The sequence below is a fragment of the Aulonocara sp. 'chitande type north' Nkhata Bay genome, linkage group LG1 (genome assembly GCF_057382095.1).
Source record: "Aulonocara sp. 'chitande type north' Nkhata Bay isolate Kocher_YH1m ecotype deep benthic linkage group LG1, A_spYH_male_GT1.1, whole genome shotgun sequence".
Taxonomy (NCBI): domain Eukaryota; kingdom Metazoa; phylum Chordata; class Actinopteri; order Cichliformes; family Cichlidae; genus Aulonocara; species Aulonocara sp. 'chitande type north' Nkhata Bay.
Window position 1 is genome coordinate 15004761 of NC_141344.1, and position 13459 is coordinate 15018219.

A 13459-nucleotide genomic window follows, 5' to 3' on the forward strand; every position below is an offset into this window, starting at 1 on the left:
TTTGGACATGTGCAGAGGAGGGATGGTGGCTATAATGGGGAAACAATGTTGAACATGGAGCTGCCAGGCAGAAGGACAAGTGGAAAAGCCACAGAGGGTTGGTGTGACAGAGGACAATGATAGGCTGATATAGAAGAGGAGAGTCATCTGTGGCAACCCAAAAAGGGAGCAGTCAAAAGAAGAAGAAGAAAAAGATGTGCAAAAAGAAGTGATAATACACTGCAGATTATATGGCAGTGTCTTAATTGAGAGCAAGGAGTGTGTCAGTCGTGGATTGCATGTACGTGTCAATAGATAACGTCGGTAAAGCCAGTCTCCTGTCCCTCTTAGCCAGTGCTCTCACACTTTCGCCATCGCTCTCTGTCTCTCCCTGTATCGTCTTCTACTGACAGTCTGCTAAAAAGAATGTAATTAGCCACTCAACCAACAACACAGTCAGAGGGACAGCAGCCATAAATCAGCTGTGTGTGCATTTCAATTGAAAGTTTTTGTAGTTGTGTGAAAGGAAGGGGGTGAAAAAAGCAAAAGCAGCAGCATGTTATTAGCTGGGCTGTTTGTGACCTGTGCTGCTTTTTAACAAGGGACCTAGAGGATGAGAGGCATGGGTGGCTGAGAGAATCAATACATGTGAGGAAGGCTGAATGGATGGTGGGATGGATGGGTGGCTATATAGAGGGCAGAGAATAAGACAGCAAAGCATGAAGGATAAAAAATAATGAGAGAGGAATAAAATAAAGGGTAAGGTATAGGGAATGGTTTAGAGCGAGCGGGATTGAAGTAATAGGAGGGAAGCGAAAGCCGGAGAAGAGTGGAGGAATTAAGGTAATGGAAAAGAGGATGAAGGGATGTAACAGCTGATGGATGGAAAACAAGTGCCCTTCACTTTAGGGTTAGATCGAAATAGATCCACTTAGACAAATCCCAGGCCACTTGTCATTAAATGGCACCAGTTAGGTGGCGTGTCCACCATGCTTCAGTTGTGCCACAGATTAAACTAGTCAGGGTGAGAGGATATAATAAGAGGGTAATAGCACTGATACAAACATGTCAATAGATGCATGTGTGCATTTTGAAACTGATGTGGCTGGAGGATTTAAGGGGTGCATTATAAAAACAGTCAAAAAAAAGAAAAGAATTAAGAATAAATCCTTTGTCCAAGAAGCAGCCCTTTCACAAATGAGCATTTAGGCACAGAAGAAGAAAAAAAAAGTTCATCTGCGAGCACTGTGTGTTACAAGTAGGCAGCAGAGTAACCATGCATAAATCCATCATTGTCGTGTCGCATCCTGCAACTCATCCAGCTTCTTCTTACAGTTGTTTTCCTGTGAAAATTACAAGATAGTTTTTCCCCCAAAAAATCATTTCATGCCACCATATAAACAGAATGGATCCACAGTTTTGAGTCCATTATTACTTTTATCACACAGTAAATCATTTTATGTAATCTTCTGCATTTTACACGGGCAGTACACTGTTATATTGATATCATGAGAAAACCTGTAATTATTTATGATTGCATTTGCTGTAGTATGTAAGCTTAACTTTCACACAGTGTAAAACCAATTAGGAGTCTTCTCATGGAGGTTTATTGCAAACAGTATGCATTCACACACATATTCAAAGTCAGGAACACAGACACACAGCTTCCCACCCAAATCTCCAGGGAGTTAGTCAAATGGTGAAATGCTTCATCGTTCTACGGGTCACCGAATCTCTCCTCTCTCTCTCAGTCTCTCTCTTTTCGCTGACTCTCCCCCTTGCTCTCATTTCTGTAACCTGCCGCAGTTAATTGAAAGCCAATGGTGTGAGAATATGGCTCTTTGACAGAGAGCGTGCCAGAGTGCAAGGTCTCTCATTCTCTTTTTCTCTCTTTTTATTATCTTGGAAATATATATGAAGATAGATTGAATAAAAACTGAGCAGAAATCTCTGCCTGTGGCCCTTTGGAGGTCTTTAATTTGTATCACATTATTAATGCTGTTAGGTAATCTGCCAGTTTCAGTTGTGGCTTGTTGAATTGAAGTTAAAGAAGCAAAAGCTCAAACTCAAGAATTTCTTTCTTTACTAATCCAAATGTAGATCACGTAAATCACTCGAGCACATTTTTGCTTGGAGACTTGCTCAGTTTTCTCTCAAAATGACTCTCACACAACCTCTCTTCTGCCTTTAAGCTCAGCCCAGGTTATATTGAAGCTCTTTGGCTTTTTGATTTGACGCGACTGTCTTGACAAAGACGAAAAAACGAGTGAAAGTTGCTGTGCTTCATATAGAAATCCAGACTGTTATATATGTATATGAGGTATTTCTGCTAGGAAATGAAGCATGAGAGGAGTGTTAGAAAAGTTTCAGACGAGAAACAATTGTTCTGAAAGAAGCAGACAGGTAGAAAAATGAGAGCAAGAGCAGAAGTAGAGGAGAAAGAGAGTGAAAGTGAGATTTAGAAGTTTAGAAGTTAAAGCTACAAACGAGAGGAAAGAGGAGAGGAGATAGAGTATATATAAATATAATTTCTGGTGGCTTCTTTTGAGCTGAATGCCACAGGGAATTGTGTAGCAAGAAGGGAAATGAACCACTCCCCATCCAGATGCTGCCACATATGTAAACAGCAATGTGAATATGCTTGTGTGTACATGTGTTCATGACTTTGTGTGTGCATGAGCTGAAGGATATCGGTTGGGTTTTGCATATTTGTTTTACTTTGGATCAGGATGTGTGCAGAGTCACACTGTATGTGCATGCATGCGTGCCCCCATCCCTCCTCTCCTTTCACCATCCATCTCCTGAAAATATTTGCTGTTTGTTTTGACTTTGTCACAGTGTAGTTTAAGCATAATAATGTGACAGGTTGACTGCTGTCTCTCCTTCTCTTTCTTCCTTTTGTTCTCTGCTTTTCTCTCTCTCAGAGCTGCTCAGAAGTTGAGCTTAGCGTCCAAAAAGAAGAAGCAGAAGACGGCTGCGCTCACAGCTACAGTGACATCATCGCCATCATGTGACCCACCCCTATTTCCCACCAATTTTAGCTCCACCCTGTTGATGGCTCCTCCCCCAGCTCCACCTTGTCTCCTCCGTGCAGCAAACAAGATCAAAGATACTCCTGGACTTGGAAAGGTAACAGTAAAAGAATGTAGTGTGGTCATAAAGGGAAGGAAATGGTCAGCAACAACACTCAGATAGCGTGTAGTGTTTGAATGACGCTTAGTTGGTACTACAGGGTATAGAGTGTGCCAAGGAAATATTCCCCAAACCACTACCTGAGCTCTTGATAGAAGATTTGAATCAAGCATGTAGTTTACGATTGTGGCTTAAGAGTTGGGAGTTCGCCTTGTAATCAGAAGGTTGCCGGTTCGAGCCCCGGCTTGAACAGTCTCGGTCGTTGTGTCCTTGGCCAAGACACTTCACCCGTTGCCTACTGGTGGTGGTCAGAGGGCCCGGTGGCGCCAGTGTTCGGCAGCCTCGCCTCTGTCAGTGCGCCCCAGGGTGGCTGTGGCTACATGTAGCTTGCCATCACCTGTGTGTGAATGTGTGGATGATTGAATGTGTAAAGCGCTTTGGGGTCCTTAGGGACTAGTAAAGCACTATACAAATACAGGCCATTTACCATTTTACACCAAATTCTGACCAGACCATCTAAACGTTGCAGCTGAAATTGAGACTCATCGGACCAAGCAAAATTTTTCTGTCCTATTGTCTGAATTTGCTGGGCCTGTGCACATTGTAGCCTAAGTTTTCTGTTCTTATCTGACAGGAATGGCAGCGGTTGTGGTCTTCTGTAGCCCGTGTGCTTGAAGGTTCAGCGTGTTATAGTTAAATGATGCTTTTCTGCATACCGTGGTTTCTGTCACTACTGTCTTGTACCACTCTGTCTGTAAACTCTACAGATGATTGTGTGGGGGGCCGTTTCCAGTAGGTTAGCAGATCATGAAGCACTGAGAGCAGCCCATCTGGCACCAACAACTATGATCAAAGCCACTTAAATTACCTTTTCTTCCCCAATCTGATGCTCGGCTTGAGCTTCAGGAGATTGTCTTCATGCCTAAATGCAGTTTCTTTTAGGTCACATTCACTAGAAGGTCCCAGGGTATTGTGCACAGTCATAACATCCATCTCTCAACAGTCAAGTGAGGAAGAGCAGAGACAACAAAATGCTTAATGAACTGTAATAATAATAATACCAGCCCACCTACACTAACAGCATTTACTTGTTATATCTTTATTGGGGATGCATCGGGACCTATTAGTGATTACATTACAAAAGATATGCAGTGAATGTGTCCCTGACCACCTTGGCAAGTGGTTTAAGCGATCACATCACAGTCCATTTTGCAGATTGTTTACACTTGTATTTAGTGCTTCCCACTTGTGATCTGATTGCCCAAAACAAAAAAAGGGTCAGAGATCCCAGGGGAGGTATTTGTAAGTATTAATTTTCTTTTTTTTTCATGTTTAGTTGCATTGACATTTGTGTTGGCAACTGTAAAACGATCTGGTTTTAAGAGCTAGTTCAGTCCTCAAAGTATTCAAATTTGATCAAATATTAAGCTGCTGTATTTTATCGTGACCTTGCCTCATTTATCTAAATGTGTCTACTGGCATGCGTGTGTGTGTCTCCTCTGCTGTAACATACCAAAATGTAACCTACCGGTTACCACGGTAACACATATCAGGCTGACAAAAGTCATCTGTCATTGTTGCCAGCATGGTATGTGTATGTGTGTGCGCACATGTGTGCATTGTGGATGCAGTAGAGGGGGCAAACACACACTCGGTTCTCAAGTGTGTGCAATATTGATCGTCCATGTAATGAGTTTTTAGTGCCCCCTCCTCCACAGTTTGAGTGAGAGGCGTGTATGTGTGTGTCCTTCCTGCTAGAAAATGAATGACTATGGAGGACAAAATCAGACATCAAGCAGCAGTGTCCATTACCACACGCAGAGAAAGAAAGAGACCCCACTTGTCCCATTGTGGTTTTGAGTGTGTGCTCACCAGACACAAGCATAAAATCGGTGTGCAGCACAACTGGATGTGCATATTTTTTCTACCAGGTCTTATCTGTTTATTAATCTGTTATACATTTGTGCATGTGTGACATAATTTGTAGGATGATGTAGGTGTAGGAAGACAGAAAGGAGGGTTATAAATGCCTTTACCAAACCAGGGACCTTCAATAATGTGCCATGGGCTGAAACCATTTGGGCACTCTGCCATCGTGTCATTTTAACTCTGTGTGACATTCATATCAAATACCAGATGAGACCCAAGCCCAGTGTCTCAAGTCAGTTCCATTACATTTATAATGAGGCAATAAAATTTTACTTTGCGAAATTAATGCAGGATACTACTTACACCCATTTAGTCAGAAAAACCATAAAATACTGAGAACTCGAACCCTTTCCTACAGTCTAAAATTCAAAAACTCTCAGTACTGTGGTATTCTCATTTCTCGTCTTTGGTATCAAATAAAAGATGGGAAACACCAATAATTAAAAAGAAGCTTTCTCTAAACTTTAAAGATAAAAATATAAAAATATCTAAATATATAATTTTTAATTGTTCTAACTGATTATTTTGTGTTCTCTGTTTTCTACTTTGTCCCTCCTTTGAATCTTTCTCTCTGTTTCTCTCCATATGGAGATGGCAGATGTCTTCTCAGTTGTCAAGGAGATGGATTCATGCTCACATATTTACAGCCATAGTCACAAACATAACAAATGATTATAAGATCGACCCCTGAACAGAAGCCTCATACAAAGTGTACATCAGAAAGCACGTACACCAAAACCTTCTTCACAGCCTCTGTGACATTTTTTTATATGCTCAATATATTTTCTGCCATTTCACCCCACTTTGATATTCTTTTACCTCATGATAGATGTGTACAAACTGTGTTCTATTACAACTAATTTAAACCAACTATGAGCCCCCTACCACGTACAGTATGTAGGGTTTCTTCTGTTGTGAAATACCTTTCCTTAAGGTGTTTAGTGGGGCTTTCACAAGAACAATTTTTTACAACAAGATTACTGCTGCTAAATAAATAAATGAACAAACAAACATAATAGTATTAATGCAATATCTCTAAACTATTAAAAATATCTCATGGTTTATTGTTTTCTCTTGGGACTTAAGTTACACTCAAACTACAAGTGCAGGAAGATGCAAACAGAGTCAGTCAGCAGCAGATAGACATGCCATCATCATGTGATGTACTGGTTTGTTCACTCCACATTTTTGAGGGTTGTTTTTTTTGGAGCCATATTTAGATGGGAAGGCTGTACAAGTTTATTACACAAGTTCGGATACCTTCTAATAAGTGCTGAAGCAACAGACTAATGAAATGCTAGCATTTCGAATCAAAACCGAAGCACAAACTGCCACAGTTATTTGATTTGATTTATTTAATAACAATTTTAAATGTGTATTCACTCACTTGAGCCAGCCTTAAGTGGTCACGAGATGAAATGCAGTATTAAGCACTGCCATGCTGGCTTCACATATATATTTGTATAGAATTCTGGTTATTTCCATTTAACACAAGTAGAAACCAGCATTAAGCTGCAGTACTACCTATTATGTTGAAGTGGGAAAATTCAAGTCAAGTCAAGTCAAGTCAACTTTATTTGTCAATTCTGCCACATGTACAGGACATACACAGAATAGAAATTGCGTTACTCTCAAACCCTAGTGATTAGAAAAATGCAAATAAAATAATTAAAAAGTAAAAATTTAAATAAATACAATACAATTTTACGTATAACAAAAAAAAGCTATGCAATATACAATATACAATATTCAAGTAAGAAGGCATAGTGGTGCAAAATAGGTGCTGGATGAATCAGTAATCATATCTTTGTTATCATATCAAAATCACAGTCAGCCTTCCTAAACGTCCTTTTCCTTATGAAATTGATCACCGTCTCTTTGGACTAAATTCACATTCAGAAGAAGATAATTCCTCCCCATCACTAATACAGCCAACCACTGCAAAATCGTTAGTGTTTCTGTAGGTGGTATGACCTGGAGGGGAGTTGTACTGAAGTCTGAGGTGTACAAGGTGAACAGGAATAGAGACAGAGCAGTCTTCTGTGGACCTCCTTTACCATCAGAAACATGCCACTGGAAGAACAGTGATTACTATTAGAAACCTGTATCTATTCCTGGAGCTCTACAATCAGACTACCTGCTTTGATTCAACTCTGATAATCTATTAGATCAGTGTCCACCGTATACTTACTAAGTTTGCACCAGGAGATAGGAGTTAGCTTAGCTCAGGATAAAGCAACAGAGGAGGAGAACAATTTCTCATAACCAAGAAAATGAATGGAAGTTGAACCACAAGTGTTTGACTTACATCTTAGTTTCCATACACATGAAACAACCAATTCTGTGTTTTTTGCAAAGATAAACCTCTTTTCTCTTATCTGCTTTTTTGTTTAGGATAAAAATGGGTTATAAAAAAAGAAGGAAAATGGTACAAAAGCAAGGCAATATTCTAATATTTGGAGTATAACAAGCCTCTCCTTTGAAATTAATTGCAGCTTGCCAAGACCTAATCAAACATACAGTCATTCATATTCTGACACACTAACAAACACACACACACTTGCGTGCACACATGCTCACGCAAACATATGGGAAGAAAATGGCTGTGGTGACATTTCTCTAGTAAAAATGTCACCTGCGGTGGGGGTTGGTTCCCTGCTGAAATGGCATTTGCACACATTCACGCCCACACATGGGCTTGCATGCTCACATATTCATGGGATTATAGTGTACAATGAAAGCTGTCAAGGAAGCAGCATAGCCCCTGGTGGAAACGTGTACGATACATCCTGCAGAATACATGGGCCTGCCCGTGAGTGTTATGGGGGGTTAGTGTTCTCCCCGATGTTAATATGGCACCAAACAGATTGAGACATCACATTTAAGGCCAGGGGAAATCAACCTGTGCAGGTCAGAAGTACGTGTGTGCTGCAGAAAGAAAGACAGAGAGAGGGGTCCGGCTTGCTCTATCTAGGGATGTCATATTGTTTCTATACACGGTGCTTCTGTACATGTTGGTAAGCTCCGTCTCATTTTAATCAAATCAGTCTGTTGGGAACTTTCCATTCAGAGCACTAACAGCAAGGAGAGATGTATATCGGTAGGAAATTAAACTATATATGCTTTATCACTTAGGAAACAATCTATAGAGTACACTGACATTCAGCAGAGACTGAAACATTATCATCTTTGAAGCTGTCAGATGAAAAGCAAAGATAAAAAATTGCAGAGGAGTTCCAGCGATTGGATAAAAAGGATTTTCATCTATAATTAAGAAAGATAAGTTACACTAAAAAGACTTTCTATGCATCTTAAATTGACTATCCAAAATTAGTTTTATAAGCTGTGAGTTTCATGATGGATTTATCACCAGCTGTCATCAGAAGTGTCGTTTAGCAGTTGAGATAAGCTAATGCTTGTATCGCTGCTAGATTATGGAATCATAATTCTCCACTTCTAAACTGCGTGCATTCGCTGTCTTTTTAGTTTTCGGGAAGAATCTGAAAATATTGGACCTTTTCTTTTTTTTGTTTTTGCAGTCGAGTCTGGAGAAAATATTCTTGTGTGTCATATGTCTGTTTCCTTAGCCACGTGAGCAGCATTCAAAGCCGTACTGTTACTCTTAGAAATACATGAGTATGTCACAGTTGCCCCAGGGGTACATATCCTCTTTTGAGCTGCCTATTGCACTTCATTCACAGTTTTATATGTGATCTACATAGAGTTACCTGAAGAAGGATAAGAAATTTTATTAGAAGTGTTACAAAGGCTAATATGGGAAGCTTTCACTTGTCTACTCCTTCCCCGTCTCTAACCCATCTTCGTCTCATCTCTTATCTAGTGAAGGAAAAGCCTTATCTTATTCCCACTTTTATATCTACTCTTCTCTGTATCTGAATGACAATGAAGGACTGAGATTTTTTTTCCTTCTCTTTAATCTCTGTATCCAGCATTTTGCACATGTGCTCACTCACAGATTGTGAGTTGACCTTGGGGTGAAATGATAGTCCGACAGCTAATCAATTTTTAATAGCAGCCACGATTCCCCACAGGCCACAAACTGTGTTCGTCTATGTCATGAGTAAGCACGTGGAAGCGCATTTCCGTGGGCCTTTGCATGTCTTTGCACCTATCTGAGTGTCCGGGCTTTTGTATCTAGGTGAGTGAGTCTGTTATGGGAATCCAGTACAGTATCCACTTTGTTCCACCTACTAGCTGAAATATTAATGCTGTCAGTATTGGCAAGCCTGAAGAACGCGAGACTCAGACACACACACACACAAACCCACACAGTTAGCATGGGTGTATAACACTCTCGAGGCTATATAATTTAAATTGATGTGTCTTAAATTTGATGATAGACAAGAGAGCCAGTCAGGTAATTCCTTTCCTCAGTAAGAAACGTTCATTTTTACTCCTGACGGATCAATTTTTTATAAGAAATGCTTGACACACAGCATATTAGATGAATGTTCTCCTCATGCCTGTGCAGGTTTTTTCCCCAGGAAACACAATTTCACAATTTCATCAAAAAACATGATGCCGGGTTTGGCAAAGGATACTTTTAAAGAGTCCTTTTTTCCTGGTTCAGTGAAGCTTACAAGCAGTAATATGACCATTAGAAAGCATATGTATCAGCTGCTATGGATAGTGACTGTCACCCAAGAGCGGTATCGTCCTTCAGTGTTTCATAATGTTTGTAAATATGCAAGTGATTTCTAGTTTAACTTTGTCCCTAGTCAAATATTAAAATAATTAATTAAAATAATCTAACATTGGTATCATATTAAAATGCACATAAGATAATATTGTAAATAATACAACAGCAGTAACGAAATCATTGAAACTCCAGCACAGTAGCTTGTGTTTAATGCACTGTAACAGCAGAAGGTGGAAAGAATAATAAGACAATGAATTAGTAAGCAGCAACCTGCAATCACATTGTGGCTACTACTGCTATGCTAAATGACAGAGCAGTGCTTTTTTATCCTGTTGTTAAGCTATGGCTCAGTCAGAGTCAGATAAACTTAATTTATCCCCAAGGGGCAAATTCCAAAAATTGCTACATTTTATGTAGAAAGAGAAATTTTGGAGAAGTTAAAAGCGTGTTGTAATTCCTCTGTGGCCCATAAGCTAAATAAAGCAGTAAATGTTCTTTAGGTACCTGCACCACAGGCACCTAAAGAAAATCCAGAAGTGCCTAAAGGTGAACATAGAAGTCTTATGTGATTCCACAACATTAAATTGCTTCATTATTTCACAGTTTCTGGTACAGCAGAGCTCATTTATGTATATATCAAACCTCAGGGTTGTAATATCTCGGCAGTACATCCAAAAGAGAACAGCTAACATGAATGTTCTGAGTCTGCGAGCCGAGGTGAAATGAATAAATTAGTTCAGATTAGAATTGATTGAAGCCTGAACTTTCTGTTCCTATATTGTACTTGTATCGCTCTCTTTGTACATGTGTTTGCACAAATGTCTGTTTCTGCAGTCTTAGGGAACCAATTAGAGCTCAGTCTCGGTCTCTTATTGATTTTCCGGCCAATAGCGATGAAGCTCTGCTGTAAGGGGGCTATCGAGCAATGGTCTCTAAGCTCAGGGTTAGTTGTTTAATTCCTTTCCTTAAATTGGCTCAAAGACTTAATTGTGGTATTTAAAGTGGAGGATCAGGAAGACCTGTGAAGGCCAGTTTTCAGAAATATGTCCTCTTCTTTCTTTTCTCTGTAAATGTGAATCAAACATAAACTCTGACACGTTCGAAAGATGTTCAACCATTTAAGAATTTCTGTTTCAGGATAAAAAAAGAGCAAAGTATTGATGACGTTTAAGGTAAGGAAAGGCGAGCGAGATGAGATGAGAAAATGGAGTGGGCTGAGATATTGAGCATTATGATTTTTTTTTTCAAATAAAGAGACACCGAAGACAGTAGATGGTTTTCCGTCTTGCAAAAGGGAATAACAGACAGAGCAGGATAAAGAGAATATTTAAGGTGAAAAAAGAAGAGAGGAAGTGAGGGTTGCTTCCAAAGAGGGAGATGGACAGAGTTTGAGAGCACCGTGACAGCCGCGTTAGTGTCTGGAGAGTCATTAGTGACCCATTTCTCTCTCAGGCTACATCTTTCTTTCTCTCCCTTCTTTTTCATTAAACAGAGCAAAGAGCCCATTAGCTTTGTGTTCCTCCTGCAAATCTCATATTGGCTGCGCCACATTTATTGATTCACCAGAGCGAGTAGTCCAAGGATCCTCTGAGATTATTGTGGGTGTGGGTTTTTATAAAACATGCAGACAAATGATTTCACTACAGATCTCATCTCAGATTAAATGCCTTAAACTGAGTGCTGAGCCCAAATGTTTCTGAAAAACAAAGCTGGTGATTAAAAGTTGAACTACACTGTATGTAGTGGTACAAAGGGACCTTAATTATTGTGGTATATTTTTTATATTTTACTTAGAAATAGTTTCCCTCTTGATGTTCAACATCATTACTGCAGAGCTTTTTATTGTTGGTATAAAAGGTAAGTGAGGTTAATGGCCCTTGGTGGGTCTTGCGATTTCATTTAATCTTTTGAAAAACATATAGGAACATCATTTTGGCCCCACTTATACCTCAGTCTCACACACATACACGCATACATGAACACCTTCCACACTCTTGGACATGAGGAGGAAATGGGCTCTTAGGGGGGAAGACTTTATGAGTTACACCTTGTAAAGCATGCGTTGGTGAAATCCTTCCCCCTAGGCTCTTACTCATGTGATGGGCTCTTTTATTGGGGTCAGGAGAGGGCTTAGTACTGAAGCTAAGACTGTGTGGGAGAGATTGAGCTTGTGTGTGTTGTAGGTATAGATGTTTATTTATTTGATTTGATTTTTTTGGCACAAACATTAACCCAACTTTAAGGCTCAGTATGTTCAGTTTTCTTAAGGTCATCAAACGTTACACATTTATTGCATTTGGTATCTCGCTTCATTTCACGCCCTCACCTATAGACAGGCTTTAAGGTTTAACCACATGTGCTATTAACTTCATATGAGAAAGCTGGTAACAGCCACACTCTTTGATCGACACTCACAAAATTGGTTGAACCAACTCTTAAAAGGTCTGTGGTCATTTGGTGATGCAACCGAGAGAAAGCCTGGCAGCGTGCTTTTATTTTTAATAAATCGGGGTGGGTTTGTTCAGTCTAACATGACTTTGTTCTGATTACTTTTAGCTCTTTCACCCTTGGCTAAAAGTTATTATTTAAAAAAATGATAGCAGCAGAAATAACCTCCCTTGGCAGAAAATTTACTTTATATAGGTAAGGTTGATATTATCTCACAGCACAGAAATGTAATGGATGACAATTTTCACTTGAAATTTTTTAATTCTTTGAAATTTTCACAGCCAGGGACCCCTACTTAGCGTGCTAACACACTTATTAGACCACCTGGCAGAAAATTACAATTTTTATATGAAACAAAGCCATGGCATGATGAAGGTTTCGTGCTTTTCAGCATACTTTTATTAACTAACGGTTGCTGTCACGCTACACACACAGCTGCAGCTTTTCAGCTCGTAGCTGAGCACTCCACTACCAACAACACCATGACAGGGTCCAGTTCACAGTTTAAACCCGGCGATTGCGGCATGACACCGGCATGATTGCGGATGCCGCTCAGGTGCGTCCGCTCGCCTGCAGTGGCACTGCAGACCACGCCCCGCCACATATTTTTAGAAATCTGTTAAAAATTATATTATTTGTTAGGCAAATAACAAACTGAAAACAAACCTAACTAACCTCTTTGTCTAGAATTCCTTCTTAAGGTTCAGTGTCTTACCTAAATATACGTTGACATGCAGACTGGAGTGGCCAGGGAATCTATCCATCCTGCTTCTGATTGGTAAACAACCTGTTCTACCTCCTGAGCCACAGCTGCCCAACTAAAGACCTTGTGCATACTGCTGGGGTTACCATTATAGTAAAAAAATATATTTATATATATATATATAGTTTGGTAATTACCAACACTGTTAATTTAGAGAACCTGTGGCATGAACCTGGTAGTCGTTTAAGCACCGCACATAAATGCATTGTTGACTTTACTTGTAGTAAGCTAATACTCAGCAGGATTTGGAGTTTTGGGGATTACTGTGTGATGGGTAATCCCATGGTTACGTTTAACTGAAAGCACACTTCAGGCGATGATTCATCTGTGCTAACAAGCACAAACAGACAAATGATTTCTCTCCTGCTCTCTCTCCCTCACAGGAGCCACATCTTTTTCATGTGTCCGGCACCTTTGTGCCTCGTAGATATAAAATATGACAGGGTATGACACACATAAAAACAGAGTTCACTGAATTTTTTTTTCTTACTAAGTGCCTCAGTGCAATATGAAGTACTGAAAGCTTAGCACACTTTGTAACTATTATC

General features: G+C 39.8%; 1 protein-coding gene across 3 annotated transcripts in view; it reads left to right on the top strand.

Annotated features, from left to right (window-relative positions):
* kif26ba (kinesin family member 26Ba) overlaps positions 1 to 13459 on the top strand; it is a 101375-nt gene that overhangs the window by 50141 nt on the left and 37775 nt on the right. For all 3 annotated transcript variants that reach the window (XM_086283925.1, XM_086283783.1, XM_086283844.1), the window contains exon 5: positions 2904 to 3108. In XM_086283925.1, coding sequence (XP_086140051.1) covers positions 2904 to 3108 — 205 coding nt within the window. The remainder of the gene's footprint in view (positions 1 to 2903; positions 3109 to 13459) is intronic.